Source organism: Crocuta crocuta, unplaced genomic scaffold (genome assembly GCF_008692635.1).
Source record: "Crocuta crocuta isolate KB4526 unplaced genomic scaffold, BGI_CrCroc_1.0 scaffold318, whole genome shotgun sequence".
Lineage (NCBI taxonomy): Eukaryota > Metazoa > Chordata > Mammalia > Carnivora > Hyaenidae > Crocuta > Crocuta crocuta.
The window spans coordinates 123,620-143,850 of NW_027531425.1; the positions used below are offsets into that span (position 1 = coordinate 123,620).

At 52.1% G+C, this 20,231-nt stretch overlaps 1 protein-coding gene across 1 annotated transcript in view; it reads right to left on the reverse strand.

The window, feature by feature from the left end:
* The window catches only part of RASSF5 (Ras association domain family member 5), a 29,492-nt gene extending 16,121 nt beyond the window's left edge, over positions 1–13,371 (reverse strand). The window contains exon 1 of the mRNA XM_077772016.1: positions 13,147–13,371. Within this exon, the coding sequence (XP_077628142.1) occupies positions 13,147–13,266 (120 nt within the window). The 5' untranslated portion in view covers positions 13,267–13,371. The remainder of the gene's footprint in view (positions 1–13,146) is intronic.
* Positions 13,372–20,231: the final 6,860 nt, after the last annotated feature.

Below are 20,231 nucleotides of genomic sequence, written 5' to 3' on the forward strand. Positions count from 1 at the left end.
AAAAAAAAAAAAAGGGCTCAGTAAACATTCGCCTAATGAACTGAATAAAACACAAAGAAGTAATAAGACACACAGGTGCGCACACACACATGCACACAAAACCCCCAAACAAACACAGGATGATTCAAAGCCTCCAGAATTGTATAAGGCTCCTGTATCCTGGTCCTTGGCATCTAGTGACGTCTGGGATAATAACTGGGAATCAGAGGAGATCCCCGTAGATGAGGCAAGCCCCTTCTGTCTCTGCTCTCCCCGGCCCTGGGCCTTCCTGAAGCCTGCTTTTCAGTTCAGAGTTCTCAAGTATGAGCCCAGGCAGAAGGTGGTGACACCTATTCTACTTCAACAGCCACAGGAGTTTTCCCTTGGGGCATTTTCTCATGCCCTCAGGGTTTCTAGGGCATGAAGGTCTTTTTCCAGGTTAGTTTTCCTCATTGGACTTCCACCTAGGTCCCTGTCCCCTCACCCAGCCTCACCTACGTCAGCCTCCTTTCCGTCTCCCTGCCCGTTTAGTTTGGCTCCAAAGCCAGGGATTGTACCTTTTCCATCTCTGCATTCCCAGAGCACCCAGAAGCAGAGCACTGTGGAGTGAGTCTGGGTGATCCAGAGCACTGAGCAGTGAATCAGGGATGATGGTGGGCAGGGACTAGGTGCACCCCACAACCCCGCTCCAGACTCCAGTCTCTCTGGACTCTGCTCTTTCAGAACCAATTTAAATAAGATTCTACTGTAAATCATATGTCTGACAAAGGATCACTACCCAGAATATATAAAGAACTCCCAACAACCCAACAACATAGAAAAAAATTTTTTTAAATGGACAAAAGACTTTAAGAGATGTTTCTCCAAAGATACACAAATGGCCAATAAGCACATGAAAAGATGTATCAACATCACTAATCATTAGGGAAATGCAAACCAAAACCACAATGAGGTGCCAGCCACACTTACAAGGATGCCCGTTATCAGAAACACAGAAAATATCAAGTGTTGGCAAGATTGTGGAGAAACTGGAAGCCTGTGCATTGCTGGCGGGAATGTAAATGGTGGAGCTGCCTGGAAAACAGCATGGCAATTCCTCAAAAAATTAAACAAAGAATCACCATATTATCCAGCAAGGCCACTTTTGGGTGTGCACCTGAAAGTAGTGAGAACAAAGACTTAAACAGGGGTTTGTACACTCGTGTTCACAGTGGCATTATAGACAATAAGCAAAAGGTGGAAGCCACCCACGGACGGACAGGTAAATGAACAAAATGCACTATATACACCCAAGGCGCTTATTCATCCGTAAAAAAGAAGGAAATTCTGGCACCCGCTGCAATGTGGATGAACCCTGAAGACATTATGCTCAGTGAAATAAGCCAGCCACAAAAAGACAAATAGCGTATGATCCTAGTTACGGGAGGTCCCCAGAGAAGTCAAATCCACAGAATGGCAGCTGCCAGGGGTCCTGGGGGAGGCAAACGGGGAGTTGCTGGCCCCTGCGGGCAGGGTTTCAGCTGGAGAAGATGGAAAAGGTCTGGGGACGGACAGTGACGATGGCTGCACATTGTGAATGTGCTTCACGCTGTTGAACGGCACGCTTAAAAGTGGTTAAGATGGCAAATTTTATGTCATATATATTTAAAAATATACAATCAAGAAAAAAGAGGATTCTAAGAGCAGACGAAGCTAGAGGCCTTGTAACCAGCCTGTTTTATCTGGTTCCCATATAGTTGGGAGTGTCCCTTACTATCTATATTCCACGCAAGTGAGGAGTCAATCCCACTTCTGAGCACGTAGGCCCCATCATCCTCCAGGGGCCAGGCTCTTTTCCACTCTCCTGTGTGCACTAAGAAATGGCTGGACACTAGGGCTGATCGAAACAGAGTTGCTCTGCAGCGAGGCGAGGGTCTTAGAGCTTCCCAGATGACTCTCTAGAGAGGGGCTCAGGCACACAGAAGCCCGGACTCAGAGATCTGAAGGACTCTCAAGATGAACTGGCCCAAGCACCCCAATTCTGAAGCAGCCGGAGCTGTTAGGTGATCCAAGTAGTGCGGACTCCCCAGCCTGCCTCAGATGCTCTCCCTCCAACCCATCATGGCTGGCCATGGTCAAGGAGCTATCTCCGGCTGTCCAACTTTATATACCCCTAGGGATGTGTCATCAAGAGGAAGATTTGGGGAAACACGTCTTTCTTTCTGGGTCCTCTTTCTTCTGCAGGCCCCAGAGCCATGGTATACTCCTGACGTCATCAGCTGGGAGCTGGGTACTGACTCGCCTTCAGAGCCGTCCATCCCCATCTCCACAGTGTCCTCGCTCTCACACATGGACCTCCCTGTACAAGAACACTCTGCAAACGGGGTTCTCAGCTTCGTGGACAATCACATGTGCTCTGAGAGCACAGAGTCAAAGCCAGCAGAATCACTAGGCCATAGGGGGGAGGAGGGGCAGGGTGGTGGCTTTAAGGGCCCAGCTCTTGTGTTTTAATTGGAGGCTCTTTCCGGGGTGGCACAGGACGTGGGCGCCCTCTGCCACTACATGCTGGCTCCAGCTCGCTGGAGCACCTTCAAGTACAGGGCGTTCGGCGGCATAAATGATTCCAATAATTCAGAGGTGGAGAGTGGCATGTGGGAGCCAGCACGCAGCGCCCAGCACGCCTGCACGGCCCTCCCTTACTACCAGGGGTGGGGCGGCCGGGAACTCCGGCACCCAGGACACCAGTGTGCACTGGCCCGAGGGAAGGAGGGCAGTCCTTCTGGGCTTCCTCTAACTGGAGACCCCACCTAGACCCTCAGCTTTGCAAGCTGGGTGGTGCTGGGTGCTGGGGCCTCTTCCCCAGCCCACACGTGTCATCTTGTCCCTGTGCTGCCCGCCTGGCTAACCCCACCCCACACCCCTGCTTGGGGACTACTTTGTGATCCTGAAATGTGTCTTAGGTGATTATTACGTAACTCTGAGTCTTCTCAAGTGTGTGTTCTCTCGCTGTGTCATGAAGCCTCAGGGACAAGGACATTTGGTTTCCTCCCCTTCCTAAATGGCCTAGCAAAGAGCATCATCCTCAGAAGCTCCAAGATGGGTGCTACCAACATGGGTTGCATTCGTAGGCACCTCTGGGCCTCACTGCTGGGGCTTCAAGAGGAGCAGTATAGCTAGCGGCTAGGAGTTCTGGCGTTAGACTTGGGCCTCCATCCTGGATCTGCCCCTTACTACTGCATGACCCTCTTTGGTGCCTCAGTTTCCCCACTGTTAGATGGAAAGCATGGCTGGTTGTTGTGAGGATCAAATGAGCCTGCACACGTAAAGCACCTAGCACAGCACCTGCTACCACATCAGGGCCCAATAATTCATTGTTGTTGTTATACAGTCTAGCCGTTTCCCAGGAGACCCCCACCCACAGCTCCCACCCTTTCTCTGTTCTGTGAATAGAGCTTTATACCTCCACACACCCCAGTCATGAACCCCACATCCCCATGTCAGAACTCATCACCGATCTTCAGGTCTCGAGACGACCTTTATTATCCCAAGCTGGGGAGTTCTCCCTGGGTTCCCACAACCAAATGTTGGGCCCTCCTTTAGTACATATTCTCCACTGGAGGGGCAAGTCACCCACTGTACAGAAGGAAAAAGTGAAGCCTCGAGTGGTGAGCATGCTTCCTGAGGTCATACACAGTGAAGGCATGCGGCTTGGGTTGCCTGGCCCAGCACTGAGCTCACTTAAACCAACCTGCCCACGTCACCTGAGCCAACTGAGGATGCTCAAACTACCAGGACTGCCAAACCAGGGTCTCCACTTGCTTAGAATTAAACTGGGAAATGAGAAGTGTGTTGATTTCTCCCCTTGAACCTGCCTCTCTCCATAGCTGAAAGGCAGATGGAAGAAACCCATCACAGAAGCCTCTCCCGCCTCCTCACATGGGCCCCTGGGCACCAACCCTCCCCCTCCCAAGCCCCACTTGAGGAAGGACCATCCCAACTCCTGCCAGCAGGTGCCAGGGCCCGGTTGCTTAGTGACCCGGCCCTGCCTGCCCTCATCCTCCAGGGCAAACAGCACAGATGGGATGGAGGGGGCCGCACTATGTTTGGAAAGTTGTCCTTGCATTTTCTGCTCACTCAGTGAGATTTTTCTTTTGAGAGTTACTGGAAAAACCCATTGATTCCACATCTAGAATCTTAGCACGCTTCCCTTTAAAACAGTCTGGGAGATCAGCTTTCACACACTGTGCCATAAAGCGTTTGTGCATGGGCTCTCCGGGGAGCTCCTGCTGACTCCTTAGGGCTTTCTCATTTAGCAGGAAGATCCAAGCCCACTCTTCCTTACCAAACACGCATAAAGCACCTACCATGTGCCGAGGACACAATGATGACCAAGATGTGGTCCCTTGTCCAGAAAATTACAGCCCATCAAAATGAGGGATAGGAAAGATATGCTGGTGTTTGGGGAGCACAGAGCAGTGAGCACAACGGGAAACAACCCCTAGACACCCTAGATCCACCAGCTTCCTTCCACATTCTCCTCATGAGCCCACACTTTTCCTTGTGCATGAATGCAGAGAGTAGCCACGCCTACTGCCTCTCCACGTGTTCCAGCCAACGGAGGACCTGCCTCACGCTCCCCACTGCAAAGCCAGTGCCCTGTGGACCCAGCTCCTGCCTGTCATCCTCATCACGGTGCGGGGGGCTATTCGGCACCACTTTTCACACTGGTGGATAGCCAGGCAGTGAGAAAGACACTGAGGGGCTCACAAATTGGAGGCTGATGCAATGGTGACAGCTGACTATGATGAGCCAGATTTCCCAAGACCAGAGCAGGAAGAACTGACCTGGATTTCAGGGCATGAGAAATGAGAGCCCCACTTCCTCCAGTGGGTCACCAGAGTTTGAGATGGGTAATTGGAGGTCATTTGGAGTTTTTCAAGCTTGACTCTTACCCAAGGTGCCAAGTGTGTCATGGAAAGAGCATCGATCATGGAGCTGGACAGATGAGGGGTGGGGGCCTCCCCCTTGGCTAACGCTCTTTCACATGCAACCTCATTGAAGGGGCCAATCTTTTGGCTTAACAACAACTGAAATTCCGCCTGTGTGGTCTGTCAGGACCAGGTGGCGCTGGGCTGTTGTCCTCCCTACGCTCGCAGTGCCCCACGGAGCAGGGAAGGGACCCAAGCAGCTGGAGTCACACTGTGTGGACAAGGAAGGGTTGAAAACTGAATTGGGGGAGGATGGAGGGAATGAATACAGCTTCCCCTCCCCTGCCTGTGCTGGATTCCCTGCAGGCCTGCTTGGAAACAGGGAAGTGGCTGCAATGACTCCCGGAAGTCTCCTCTGGCTGGAGTCTACGCCTTTCAGAGGTTAAGTTAATCTCCCGCGCTCCTGGCCCTCCCAGTGGCTGCCGCAGCCGCAGCCGCAGCTCCATCACTGCCGGTCTGCCCCCAGCCTGCCCTCAGCCCCTCTGATAGGCTATTCGCGCTTGAACCCCTCGATCCTGGGAGCCGGCCCCTCCACCTCCCTGTCTCGAAGCTGTCTCGAAGCCACGTGTCTGCAGGGCAGACACAGAGTGTCTTCCACCTGGATGCCCCTCTGCCCAGCGGCCCCCATCCAGATACTTCATGGATGAGGAGGGGAGGAACTAGAGCCTGTTACACAACATTGCCAGGGGCTATACGGCCCATAAGTGCAGCGGAGACTGAGTTTTATCTGTCCTTGTCCACCTCACCCCCGGTGCTCAGTGCTGTAAGAAAGTTAAGAACAATGGTTTGATTGAGGCCAGGCATTGCAGGGTCTGGGAGGCTAAGGAAAGAACAGAAGCCAAGTGAGGGCTTCACTCTGGCAGCAAGGAGGCTCGGAAGGCTTTGTGATGCCAGATGCTGGGCCCCTGGCAGTCGTATTTGGGGCGTACAAAAAGGGGAAGAAACAGGATGGAAAGCAGTTGGGTGACTTCCTGGAGGATATAGGTGAGAGGTGATGGATGCCTAACACAGGGCAGGGGACAGAAAGGAGACTCCTGGCATCTGCAACATGGGAGGCAGAACCCGCAGAGACAGAGTGGACAAAAGGGAGGAGGGGGAGGGAAGAGGGGGAGACCCCTGGGGTTTCAAAGGAAGGTGAGTGGGGGGGTGGGGTAGAGACACCGAGAGAAATCAGTTATGAGCAGAACCATGAGTTGCTTCTGGATATATTAAATTTTAGCTGTCCAAGGGGTATGAGAGACCTCTGAAAGGCTACAGAAAATTTGGTTCTAGAGTCAGGAAGGGAGGTAGGATGGAGGACATAGGCTGGAGAGTATTCAGCTAAGCTGGGGTGGCGTGGGAAACGAGAAGAGAAGAGGGATCGGGACAGCACAGGGGACAGAAGCCACAGGCCCAATGATTCAGAGCTTTCTGTCACTACAGCTCCCTTTGTCCTCCTGGCCCTGAAATTCAATGCTCCTGATTCGTGTCAAAGTTATCTGGTCCTCTTTCCCCAGGGAATACATGCCAGGCCAGGCCTGGGTCCCCACGCTCTTTGATGGGTAGACTGAGCCATCTAGAAGAGGAAACTGAAGCCCTGAGTGAGGACAGCTCTGGGTCCTCCGTACAGAAGGATCCCAAAGTCAGAAAGTACACAGGTGTGGGTTACCTGGTGAGTCGAGAGTGGAAGGGAGAAGGGAACCCAGGCTCCTGGGCACCCAGACTGAGCCCAGTGGGGCCACCCTTTCAAGCTCATGGCTGAGAAGCTGGATCCAGAGTCCAACCTGAACTAAAACCTGGAATTCAGGCTTTGATTCTAGTGTGTAATCTTTCCTCCTTTTTCCTCAAACTGCCTGGATGGATGGATAGGTGTGGCATGGGCCCCAAATTTTAACAGAATTGCCCTATAGGGAAAAGTCAGCTGAGGCAGGACAAATGGTCTAAACTTGTGAAGAAGGAAGTATGGGAGGGAGGGGAGGCATCTGGAACACAGAGGTGAGGATGTCTTGAGTCCCAAGTAGTCATAGAGGCGGGGACTCAGGGTCAGTCATGCAGGCCTTTTTCTGCCCTCACCCCAGGGAAGCCCTTACGGCTTAGTCCTTGGTGGTAGATACCTAAACTCCATGAGAAGGTGGTGAGAAGGGCCTGCTCCCGTGCAAAGAGGCGAGGGGCTCACAGGGAAGAAAATGAGGACGGGCTCCTGCCACAGGAGTTCTTGTGGGAAGGACAATGAAGACCCCTCTGGGGGGATGAAGAGACTTGGCCACAGCAACTCAGTTGCATCCTACCTGGAGGGGGGATGACCAGCCAGGATGTGGCTCATGGTTCTGTGCTGGTCACGACGGCAAAGGACTGCCACTCCAACAGCCTTGTTCAGCGGGTCGTGGAGAGAACAACGGGGCCCCAGGGGCCCCGAGTCTTCCGTTCTGTCTCTACTTAGCTGTGTGACCAGGGACAGATCCTCGTACCTTCTGGCTTCAATTTCCAGCCTAGGAACCTCTCTGGACTCTGTGATAAACGCCATCTCATATTTCAACTGAGGTTACTAAATATTACTAAATATTTCCTAACTAGGTGATTCCTAGACTTCAGTACATAGGCTAATCGCCCGGAGGAAGGGAGGGTTGAGGGTGGTCCTGCTTCCAAAGATTCACGACCCAATAAGGCTGAGGTGGGGCCCCTGAATCTCCATCTTCAAAATGTGATCCGAAGGGTGCTCTGAGGTAGGGGGCTGGACCATTTGGGGAGCAGCACCGGGGGCTTCTGATTCTGTGGCTGAACGGTAACGCGCTGAGTAAGGAGGAGCATCTGTCCTCAAGTTGCTGACAGCACAGCGGGGGAAGACAGGAGCTCACTTCATGGTGACAGATGAAGGAAAGGTACAAGACTGGAGACAGTCCCCAAGAAAGTACGAGCAGAACTTCCAAAGGCGGCTGGGCAGAGAAGGTAGTGGGATGGACGCGTGCAGAGACAGGTGAATGCTCACTGCAGTCTCTTCCTCTGCCACCTGGGCTCACAGCTGTACTTCATTTCCCAACCTCCCTCGTGGTCAGGGGCGGCCATGTGACTGAGTTCTGGCCGATGGTGGGTGTAAGAAACACACCATTTCCCGGCCTGGCCCACAAAAATCTGCCATGTGTCATCCTGAGCCCCCACCTGCCAATGTAACTTGACTTAAAGGCGGGGGAGGGGGGATAAACTGCCCTTATGTTCCATGAGTGAAAAAGAGGGGCTGTTATAACCTTTAGTCCCTCCTGCTGATACGGGAGAGAAGACACAGCAAACCTAGCCAGCACATGGACACAACTCTGCTTTTTAAACCAGTGCTTGGTGCTGCACTGCAGCTGAAGGGGATGTGACTTATGGTCGTAGAAGGCTTTCCATCTTCACGGAGAAGAGCAGAGCTGGGAAGGGCCAGAGAAGGGAATGGGCAGCAAACTCCATGGGATGGGTTTCCAACCTACAGCCTAAAAGGAGGGCTATCCTGGGGCTGGGAGGGCATAAAACATCTTTTGAGGTTAGTCTTGGGGCTGTTCAGGCTTCTGAGATGGACCTAAAACAATGGTTCTGAAGATTCGTATTTTATTTCTATTGCTCACATTTGTTGTTGTTTTTTTTTTAATTTTTTTTAATGTTTATTTATTATTGAGACAGAGAGAGAAACAGAGCATGAAGGGGGGAGGGGCAGAGAGAGAGGGAGACACAGAATCTGAAGCAGGCTCCAGGCTCTGAGCTGTCAGCACAGAGCCCAACACAGGGCTCGAACCCATGAACCATGAGATCATGACCTGAGCCAAAGTCAGATGTTTAACCAACTGAGCCACCCAGGCGCCCCTCTATTGCTCACATTTGGAACGAGCTTATTTTTAGTATTCTTTTCTCTTACGCCAAAAAGGGCAGGGGTGGGGGCTGTGTCTGCTGCTGGCAGAACGATGGGTATTTCCCTGACTGGTCATCAGAGCTGGCCGACGTCCCTGGAGGGCCACTGGCCCTGTCCAGGAAGGGGGTGACTGGCCAGGCAAGAGGAGATGAGGCCAAATGCAGGAAGAGAACCAGAGGTGGCCTCTACTCTGACTTCTGCGACCCCCTCCTCTCTGCATCTGCCTTGAATTTCTCAAGAATCAGTGGTGTCAACCCAGACCGGAGAAAACCTGAGGGTGCGAGTGGAAGGGGTTGGGAGTCTGTCTCCCATGGGCTTCAGGACATTTAGCCCTAGACAGAGTCAACCCTCTGTTCTCCATAGCCACAAAGAAAACACACAACATGCAGGATTGAGGGTAGACACCAAAAAGAACTTTTAAATGATTAAAACTGTAAGATTTTGGAACTGATGGCAGAGGACTCCCTGTCAGTCCCATGTAGAGTCAATGTGCCCTTGGCCAGTGTGCCTTATGGGATGGAGCCTGAGGTTGTTTGGGTCTTTCTCTTTTGTAGAAGGCTCTGAGAGGACATTCACTGTCCTGGGTCATTCACTGAGCAAGGAGGATCAAGAAAAGCACTTGACAAGGAGTCTAAGAAGGGTGTTAGTCATGGTTCCACCCGATCACATATGTGGCCTAATGAAGTCCTCCCATCTCTCTGGGCCTCAGTTTCTCCATCTGTAAAGTGAGACACCAGACCAGACGGATCCCTTTCAGTTCTGACATTCTGCAAGGAGCAGGCTCCGTGTGTTCTCAGAGGAGCCACCCCGATGTCTGGGGGGCCCCAGACTCCTGGGGTCCTGGAGCCTGTTGAACACACAAGGAGAGCTCGCAGGCCAAACCCTAAGCTGTGGCCGCCTGTGGGCGTTTGGGGACCTGATGAGGTGGAAGCTGGCCCCACTTCCAGGGTCAGACCCCACACAGGAATAAAGAAGCAGATGGCAGGGATGGCCAGAGGGCTTGGCTCCACCGTCACCAGCCCTGCCAACTGCCACATGCTGTCTTTTGTAGAACGAATGCAGAAAAATCTCTGGGTCAGGAGGCAAGAGATGTAGGTTCTAACCCTGGGTCTGTCGAAACCTTATTGTGTGACCTTGGACAGGCACCCCACCCCTCTAGGCTGCAGAATGTTAGACTGGGGTGGCAGGGTGCACCTTGCCAGGCACACAGGTGGGTTCTCCCTGAAGCCTCCAGGAGCCCCATCTGGACACAGAAAACCCAGAGAAATGCAATCTAACTGTGCTCAGGCAAGGGGGAGAGTCCCCGGACGGCACCGCCTCAGCCTCCTGAAGGTGCCCGGGGTCCCAGCCTCTCACAGAGGAGGCAAAGCTCCCCGGGCAGCTGCCACCCTCTGCAAGGACCCAGGGCTTGGTCCCCTTTCTCAGCTGCTNACCAGGAGCCCCATCTGGACACAGAAAACCCAGAGAAATGCAATCTGTGCTCAGGCAAGGGGGAGAGTCCCCGGACGGCACCGCCTCAGCCTCCTGAAGGTGCCCGGGGTCCCAGCCTCTCACAGAGGAGGCAAAGCTCCCCGGGCAGCTGCCACCCTCTGCAAGGACCCAGGGCTTGGTCCCCTTTCTCAGCTGCTGTCTCTCGACCTTCAGGTGCCTCCTTTCTGTGAAAGGGGAGGCTTTTCTTACTCCCCAACCTCCCACCAAAGGGGCTGGAGAAGGGGACTCCTTGGAGGCTGGGCTAGTGACCACTCCCAGGAGGTGGCACCAGGAAGAGCAGCGAGGCTTCCCCGCGGCTTGGTCCCAGCCAGGCGCAGGCCAGCAGCAGATACAGGTTGTTCTGACAAGGCTATTTATAGCTGCTGTCTTGGCGCTGCCAGAATGGGGGCCCTAGTCTCTCAGTGACCACCGGGAAACACACATACACACAGGCCTTTCCTTGGAGACAGGAAAGAGGAATTCCCTTAGGCGCTCAGAGGTGATCTCTGAATCAGGAAAAAAGTATCACCGTTAGGAGTTAGAATGAGGTCTCTTTGAATCCTCTTTCCAAGAAGCGGCTGTAAGGCTGAAGACCGAACTGAAAATGTGATTAAAGGCGGAACAACACTTTGAAGGCTGAAAGAAGGAAACATTTGGATGAAGCTTCCCCAGCTCCTGAGTCAGTCACACACCCCTTGACAGATGGCTCCCTCTTCAGCCGGTGGGGGCCATCCCCAGGTCTCGCCGCCGGGCAGAGGGTGCCCTGTCCCTGCCCAGAGGGGACTGCACTGGAAGCAAGTCTAGGCTGAAGAGCCCAGATCTCCTCCACCACCCCTTCCTTTTATAAGCATTTCTCCTTACCACCCTGTGCGGGGCTCAGCCCAGGAGTTTCTTAGAATGGAATCCTGCGCCCCCCCCCCTCCCCCCCCCACTGAGGGCTTCTGTGGGCAAAATGAGGCAGGGAGATCTGCAGAGGCCTCATGATAGGGAAGAGATTCAAGAACTTGACAAAGAAAAGAAAGAGCTGATGTGGGCGCCAAACCGAAGTATTTTCAGGAGTGATGCTAGGAAGGAGTGGTGGGAGGCAGGGATGAGGACAGAAGGCTTTTGGACCAACGAACAAGTCACCCACCATCCCCAACCCCACCCCAGCATGTTTCCGTGTAAGACACTTCTATCTCTCCCAAGAAATACCAGAAACCCCAGCTTTGCGGTGTCTCTTCCTCCCCCCAATCATGCAAAAAGCCCACCTTCTGGGGCCAAGGGCTTACAGCCAGGCTGGCAGTAAGCGCAGCAGCTACACTCTGTTTTAACAACAGGAACCATTTCCTTCCCAGGCAGCAACACAACTCTCGAGAGCAATGGTTTTACCTCAGTTGCATATCAGAGTTACCTGGGGAGACTTTCAAAATCCTGAGCCAGTTAAGTCAGGCTGTACCCCAAGCCAATTAAGTCAGACTCTCTAGTTGTGGGCAGGTACCCACATTTTCTAAAGCTCCCGAGGTAATTCCAGTGTGTGGCTAAGGATGAGAGCCACCAGTCTAAAAGACCCTGGACAGCTGGAGTACCTTTGGGGCGGGAGTTGGGGGGCAGTCCACACACTGAGCCAAGAACCCCGAAGAGAGAGCAGGACACCTCTCATCTGCAGCCACACTGTTCTGCATGAGCCTTATCTACAGCTCTAGCTGCTTCTGACCCCGGCCCCCAGAATGGCCCTGCTCTCCAGCCTCATAAGGGGGTGCCCTAGAAAGCAGGTGCTGGTTCCAGGGGCCTGTTCTAGTTGATTCCTTCGAACACTAAAATCAAAACCTTTCCTTTGGTTCTTGCCTATCCTCTCACAACTGAAAGGTCCAGAACATTTGTGCGATATCAGAACCCAGCAAATGCAGGACCTACGGGCAAGATGAATTATTCACAAAGGAGGCCCCAGAGTCAGGCCTGGGGAAGTTTTTTGTTCATCTACCCATGTAGGGCTGCTAAATCAATAATGAGCCTGCACACACCTGTGCAGTTGAATAGCTCCCTTCTGTCTACATACAGTCCCTTTTAGGTAACCTCTCCAAGGGCCTGGCTTGGAACCCTCTCATCTAAATAACATAACAAATAAGCAGAGCTCCGCCACCACCCCCACCAACTATGTGGCAGATAAGTGATCTGTGGCAACTGGGAGGGTGTGGCCAGGGGACTCAGGAGTGCTGGGTGTCCAGAGTTGCAGCAGGAAGCACCTAAGACCCCATTAGGGAACACATACAACCCCCTTTAGGTTACCCCAAGCAAGCCAGTAAGTTAACACAGTTGTAGGACGATGTCGTAGAAGAGAAATTATAGTTTGCTTCTAAAAACACGCTGTGCTTCTGCGAAGTTGCTCAAACTGTGTCTTAAGATGGTTTCTGACCACTCACAATACGGAAGTTTCAACCTATGAATGTTTATCCCACCGGGTGCCATCCACTTTCCATCTAGAGCTTCAAAGCTCAAGTTTAGGGGGCGAAAGCGAGGAAAAAAACAAAAAGAGAGAGAGAGAGAGCAGTTGCCCTGCCACCCTCTCAGGCACAGGTGAGCACGCCGCCAGACCCTGAGCCAGGCGCTGTCCCCGAGTCATAGAGAGCCATTTTGAAAAGGTCCAGGGACAGGAAATACTGAAAAGGGGAGTAAAAAGAGAACAGTGTTTGCTGGTGACCCCCGAAAGGCTCCAGATCCAACCCTGGGTCAGCTGGGCCAACACGTTCAAGAGGGTCCCCAGGGCAACTGGCCACCGGCAGTGATAACACATGGCTTTGCCCTGCTGGCCAGGATGCAGGCTTCCCTTCCAGACCCGAGGTTATCCCCCCACCCCCAGTGAACGGCGCTTGCGTTCGATCACTAGGTTACCTTCGGAGTGTGTTTGCTCTGCACATTTCTGAAGAAGGTGGTCTTGGCAGTGAAGAAGCAATCCTCCAGTTCCTCCTCCAGGCTGCAGTACCCACTACTCATGCTGCTGTCCACCGTCATCTAGCCCGGAGCCCCTCGAGGCAGTGGGCGCGTGTGACTGGCCGGGCTCACGCAGCGGCCGAGGCTGGCTGGCTGGCTGGGGGGGGGCTGGGGGGTGGTCCCCGCTCCGGGGCCCCGCGGGCTCCCAGCCCCACTGGGGGGCGGGGTNGCGCAGAGCGCCATCTCGACACCTCCTCCCCCTGCCCGCGCCTTTCCTGCCCCTCGCCCTGCGCGCAGAGGAGTCGCAAGCCACTTCCTCTCGCAAGGTTCCCCAAAGCCCTGCTCTGCTGTGGCGGCGCCCTTCCCCCGCCTGGCCCCGGCCCGCCCCGCACCTTCCGCCTCCCTGGGTGGCACTGGATCCCGATGACAGGTGGATCTGGGGCACCGAGGTCAGGTCAGGGATGCGGGGAAGGAACAGACCAGGACGCACCCGAGGGAGAAAATTCCCTATGTCTTTTCTTCATCCTTCAGGAAACAGCTCATTCTCATCACCCATGATGGCTCATGTTCACGGAGTAGAATGTGCTATAAGGTCGCCAGCGTCTCTCCTCCCTTCCCCCCATCCACCTCCTCATCCCACTCTCACACCCCCCATTCACTGGGTGAAGCAACCAGGTCAATCAGGGTGGTTAGAGAAGTAACCGGAGACGAAGAAAATCAATATCTGCTCTGTCTGGAGAAGCAGCAATATTTTAACTTGGAAATGCCAGAAGAAACTGCAGGGGCCCCACAAGCATATGCAAATCATATGCAAAGTTATGGCAACCTGGAGAGCAAGGCTCCCCTTCCACCCACACAGGCAGAACCTGGCCCTCAGAAAGACTCAGGATATCAAAGGAGCCTGCAGACACCACCCAGGTTATTTGCGCATTTTCCTGACACTCTGGCCAGTTCTTGTCATTCCCATCAAAGATGGCTCATGTTGGAGTGCCTGGTGGGCTCGGTCGGTTAAACGTCAGACTTCAGGTCATGATCTCATGGTTCCTGAGTGCCAGCCCTGCGTCTGACAGTGTGGAGCCTGCTTAGGATTCTCTCTCTCTCCCTTTCTCTCTGCTCCCCCCCCTTCTCTCTCTGTCTCTGTTTCTCTCTCAAATAATAAACTTTGAAAATATATATATTAAAAAAAAAAGATGGCCTGTGTACATTTCCCCATCAGACTAGATGAAGAAACATCTTCCTTGACTAGGGCTTAACCCTCAGAGCAATTAGGGCAATGCCCCCATCACATCGCAGATCATGTTTGTACAGCAATAGCAGTTAGAGGTACCATTGCTTGAATAATTCCTACATGTGCCAAGCCATTTACATGCAGTCTGCCATTTAACCTGCCCAACAGCCTTGAGGTAGAGATTATTATTCCCACTTTATGGATTAGGAAACTGAGGTTCAGAGTCATACAAATAGGATATTTGTGATTCTCAGACCCAGGCCTGTGCACCTCTAAGGCTCGTGCTCTTAGCCACTGTGATCCAGTCTCTCAGCAGAAATGGGACTGTTCTGGTGTGCATTCTGCCATCTTTCCGTATAGCGTGGCCTGGAGTCCCAGGAAAGGAAAACAAAGCCTTCAGAGCCTGGAATGCTGGGGGCACCGTGCTTGTAGAGTCTGATGGCCTGGGGACCCCGGAGCACCGTGGAGAGTGGCTGAGAGGAGTTAAGAGGACCCTCTCCAGGGAGGCTCACCTGGCTCTCCCTGCTTCTGAAACAGCCAGTCCCAGGGAAGCACAAGCCGGCTGGAGGGATAGACTCGGCCCCCAGATACCAAGCTGCCAATTCCTTTTTAAGCTCTCGTTATTTTTATGAGGAACCCTCGCCCTCCTCCACCTTAGCCAAATCTGTCAGTGCTCGGGAGGGTTTCAAACTGCAGCCCAATTTGGCTCCATCCTCCCACACGGTCTTTTTCCCAGAAGCCTGTGAGTGCCTGGCAGGTACAAACTTGGGATTCCTGAGAGCTGGCACCCCAGCCGGCTGGCCGCCCTGGGTTCAGGAGAAGGGTCAATACCCGGAGCTGGGAGACAAGTGCAAGCAAGCAGCTGGGGCTGGGGGCTGGAGTGAGCTACGAGGTGTTTTGGGGGAGGAGCTCACATTTACCGGGGTTGAAGGTAGGTTCTGGCATTGTCTGGAACAATCTTTTCTTCAACTGAGTATTTTATTTTAATTTTTTTACTGTACTTGTTTTTGGGAGAGCATGAGTTGGGGAGAGGCAGAGAGAGAAGGGGACGGAAGATCCAAAGCAGACTCAGCACTGACTGCAGTGAGCCTGATACGGGTCTTAAGATCACAAACCGCGAGATCACAACCTGAGCCAAACGACTGAGCCACCCAGGTGCCCCTTCAACTGAGTATTTTAGAGGCTTTGTATTTGTATTTTTTTTAGAAGGAGGATTCCCCAGAGACAGTGGTTCAGGCAAAGGAATCTGTATTGGCCTCATCGGTACCTCCAAGTCCAATGTCAGAATGAGGAATGCTGTAGAGAGGGGGGGCTCTGCATGATCCTTGGGCCATCAAGAGCCTACCTGCTTTGTCCAGCCAGCAAAGAAACACACTTTTCTTTATAAAAGGAAACTTTTTGCCCCGTGGGAATTCAATACTTAAGAAAAACAAGCCCCAGGTTCTTTGGGGCCACACTGTCCTTGGAGTCCTGCAAGGATCTCTGGAAAGCAACTGCAATGCCACACATTCAAAATGCACAATCTTAAGATACAGCTAGTTACAGCCTCTTTAAATGTCAAGCCAAAGTACCCCGGGAGTCAGCATGAGTCTCTCCTTGTGAGCAACACACTAGCTGCCAGACCTGCTTAGGGAAAAGTCCTAAGTGACACTGTGTTCTCTCTGGGTGCTGCTCCATGCTGTTCCAGATATTAAGAAAAACTGGTGTCTGAATAAGGCTTCTCAAAGCCTTTTTACCATTCATTCCTTAGGCGGCTCTAGAATCTTGAAAGCAGGTATTTTACCCATTTTATAGACAGGAAAGTGAGGGAAGTAACATGTTCCATCACAGCTCATACTCTCAAACACAGAGACTGTGTTGTTGACGACCCTGGGACTAGAAGAAATCTGCGAAGGTCAAATAGAATAAGTTGGCCAGGCTCCAGGAGGAAAAATCCAGACTGAAGCTCCAGGGACCCAAGGAAAGGAAGATTGGATTCCTTTCAGTGTCTACTGGCCCTGTCAGTACCTCTTCCCTATGAAGGGTCAACAGCAGTGAAAACCTGACCAGAGGAGGAGCAGGGGGCAGAGGAATGGAAGAGCCTGGGCAATAGCCTTTTTAGCCTCTGGGGGTGAACACACAAAGGACAGGAACTGGCTGTTCTTGTCTCTGGATCCAGGAAGAGGGGTCTGGACGTTAGGCTGCAGGCTCTAGAGCCTTAAATCCGGGACATCGTGCTGGGGTTCAGAAAGACCAAACTGAAATGGTGAAATGAGTGGCTTTCCTGTCTCAAAGTGTCAGATGATGAAAGGCACTATTTTAAACTTTCTTCCTTTCTCAGATATGCGCCTGGCATATGCCCAGATCCCCTCATTGGATCCACTGTGTGGCTCTGTGTTCCAGAAAAGCTGTATCACAAGACTGGAAGTCAGGAGCTGCTATTCTACCCCAGCTCAACTCCAGCCTCATATGACATCTGGAGCAGCTTTGGACCTCAGGATTCCTCCTCTGTCCAACTGAAGGGTGTTGGGGTAGAGATCAGATTTGGGGCCTTATGACCTGCCGACATATTCAGAGGCTGAAGACCAGGGTCAGGTGCCTGCCACCCGACCCCTGAAACAGATTTTGAAATTATTATTAGCCGGTATGTGCAGGCACTGCACTGCTAACTGCATGAGTGTCATTTCATTTAGTCCGTACGACAAACTATGGGGAAACTACACTTATTATCCCTATTTTACAGAGAGAAAAAAGAGGTTCAGGCAGATTAAGTAATTTGCACATATGCATACATGCTAGTTAATGGTGAAGCCAAATCCACCCTGCTGGTCTGACTCCAGAACCGAGATCTGGGACAGTCTGGAGTAGGACAGGGTATTTCCCTCATGACTGCTCTCATGCTGGCCATCCTGCCCCAAATCATAGCCCATCACAAGCCAGGAACTATTTGCCCAGTCCGCCTATGCCCCCATCTTCCCTTTAGCTCGTTGGGGTTTTCCAGGGTCCAGCCACTGACTGTCGTTTCTTCCTAGACCCCCCCTCCCATATGCCTGTATTCTCCCTGGGAGCTTAGTCTCACCTATGCCAAAGGTATCAACTATCCCTCACAGACTGGCGTCTCAGAATTCTCTCCCTCCCAGGTAGCTCCAGACGGAAAGTGGCAACAGCTTCTGCAATATCCAACCCTTTCCTTGAAGCCTCACTGGCAACAGGTCCAAAATTGAGCTTATTATTCCCGCCTCCCCCTTCACAAGCTCCTTCACCTTTCCTAGCTCAATGAATACCATTAGTGTTGATTATTGCAAAGCCTGCCAGTAGTTTCCTTTTTTTCCATCTTTGCCTTCTCCAAACTCCCCATCCCCTTATCAACAAGGTCACCCTTCTTTATTTAATGTTTATTTATTTTTAAACTTTTTAAAATGTTTATTATTCTTGAGAGAGACAGTGAGAGAGACAGAGTGTGAGCGGGGGAGGGGCAGAGAGAGGAGGAGACATGGAATCTGAAACAGGCTACAGGCTTTCAGCACAGAGCCCCACGCAGGGCTCAGACTCACAGATTGCAAGATCATGACCCGAGCTGAAGTCAGATGCTTAACCAACTGAGCCACCTAGGCGTCCCCAAAGTCACCCTTCTGTACTAAGGTCTAATCATGACTGTCCTATCATAAAACCTTTTATACAAATTTCAACTGTTACTGAATAATTATTACTATACTATACTGTATTATCACTATACTATATTGTTATACTATAATTATTACTATGTGTTGAGCTCTAATTGCTTTATTCTTTCATTCATTCATTTAAGAAGTATTTACTGGGCAGGGGCTCCTGAGTGGCTCAGTCAGGTTAAGTGTCAGACTTCAGTTCAGGTCAATGTGGGTTCGAGCCCCCCATCAGGCTCTCTGCTATCAACATGGGGCCTGCTTCAGACCCTCTGTCACCCTCTCTCTCTGCCCCTTCCTCTCTCTCTCTCAAAAATAAATAAACTTAAAAAAAAAAAAAAAGAAATATTTACTGGGTACCTCCTCCATGGCAAGTACTAGACCGAAAGTTGAGATTCAGGCCTGAATAAGACATAGTCTCTGCCTTGTTACTATGCCCACTCTAGTAGAACAACATAAAATAAGAGGTTATATTAGAGTTACCAAACTCTTATACATTTCATGATTTCACTTGATCAGCACAACCCTGCAAGGAGGTATTTTGCAGATGAGTAAACTGAGGCTCAGAGTGGTTAGTCACAGAGCAAGGTCACAGAGCACGTAAACGGTAGAATCTGATTTCCAACCCAGAGGCCCTGTATCTGATATTTTTCCATTAAAATTGTCCTTCCTCCAATGACTCTGACTCCCCTCTGCCTACAATGATGTTCCAAACTGCACCCCCCGCCCCCGCCAGTTGGTCCTTCAAGGCCCTTCACAACACATGCCCCATGGGCGGTTCATACCCATCCCCAGCTAGCATAGAGCACTCCCCCACCCCCGGTGCAGCCGCACAAAATGTGATTTGCGTTCCCAGAAGCTTCTTTGCCCTCTTGTGGTTTGTTCTGCTGTTTTCTCTGCCTGTCAAAATCTTATGTCCTCCCCTCTTCTGACACACAGTCACCGATAACGACCAGACCTCCCACACCTTCCCCATGCCTTTCAGAAGCAGCCTTTCCCAGATGTCCTCTCTGGCTTGAATCTTAAGAATGCCACCCTCCATCCTGAGAGCAGCAGTTTACAGTATTAAACCAGATGTGCAGAGCAGAGAGCTCTATTTCTCCCCAGACGACTTCCTGTCATAAAAGGTACATACCGTTTAGGTTAGACTCACAGGAGATTCACTTTCTCGTGGGTTCTAGCCCACACAGCACTTCTGTTGCTTGGCTGACAGCTGTGATAGGGCCCTTACATTTAAAAACACTGAGCACAGTTAAATTAGTGCAAACCCAGAGGCACACAGGTCCTGAAGAGCTCATGTCAGGTCCGAGTCAGGCACAGGGAGCCTACCTTCTAGTTGTCCTCCCTTAACGAGACTAGGAAATCACAAAAGATGTTTCTGATCGACAGTCCCATCCCCCACCTGCCCCTCTCCAGGCAACACCAGTCCTCCATTAGCCAGGGCAATGTGGTTGCCAGTGTCAGACACAGACGACTCCTGCACTATGACACGTAGCAAGAGACTCAGGACTGGCCTGACCCAGCCAGAGGCCACCTCAGGCAGCCACTGTTTCTAGGGCAGCAGTAGGGCCTGAGGCTGTGAGGAACACAGGGAAATGTCTCCAGGACCCAAGGATTTCTAGGGAAATAGGTACTAGAGCTGTGTCCCTCCTCAGAGCCAGGATCTCAGGTGCCTCCTGATTGGGAAGCCTTTCAGCCTTGTTTGATCAGAAACAAGTCCCATAGGTTGGCCTGAGCTGGACAGCTAGGCCTAGGGGCAGCTCCTGTGAGAGGCAGCTGTCTAGTGGAAATGAATCACTGACAGCTTTGGCTAACACTTCTGGCTTCTAGAGCGTGGAAGGAAATCTGTGGAGGGTGGAGCAGCTGTCCCAAACGGAGCCAGAGTGCAGCAGGGCAGCTGGAGACTGGATCCCGCCTCTGGCACATGTGGGTGGGCTGGCAACAAATGAAATAAAATGGAAACATAAAATATATTCAATTTTCCAAAATAAGGCAGGGTGGGAAAAAAAAAAANAGGGATTCTGTCACCATTGGAGGCAACAGAGACAGGCCTGGAATGCGACCCGGTGGTACTTCAGCCTTCATCTGCACGGGATCTGCCGCACGTCTTCCCTGGGGAGCCTCACGACCACCCTGCACACTCTCCACTTCTCAGAGGCGAAGCCCGAGGCCCG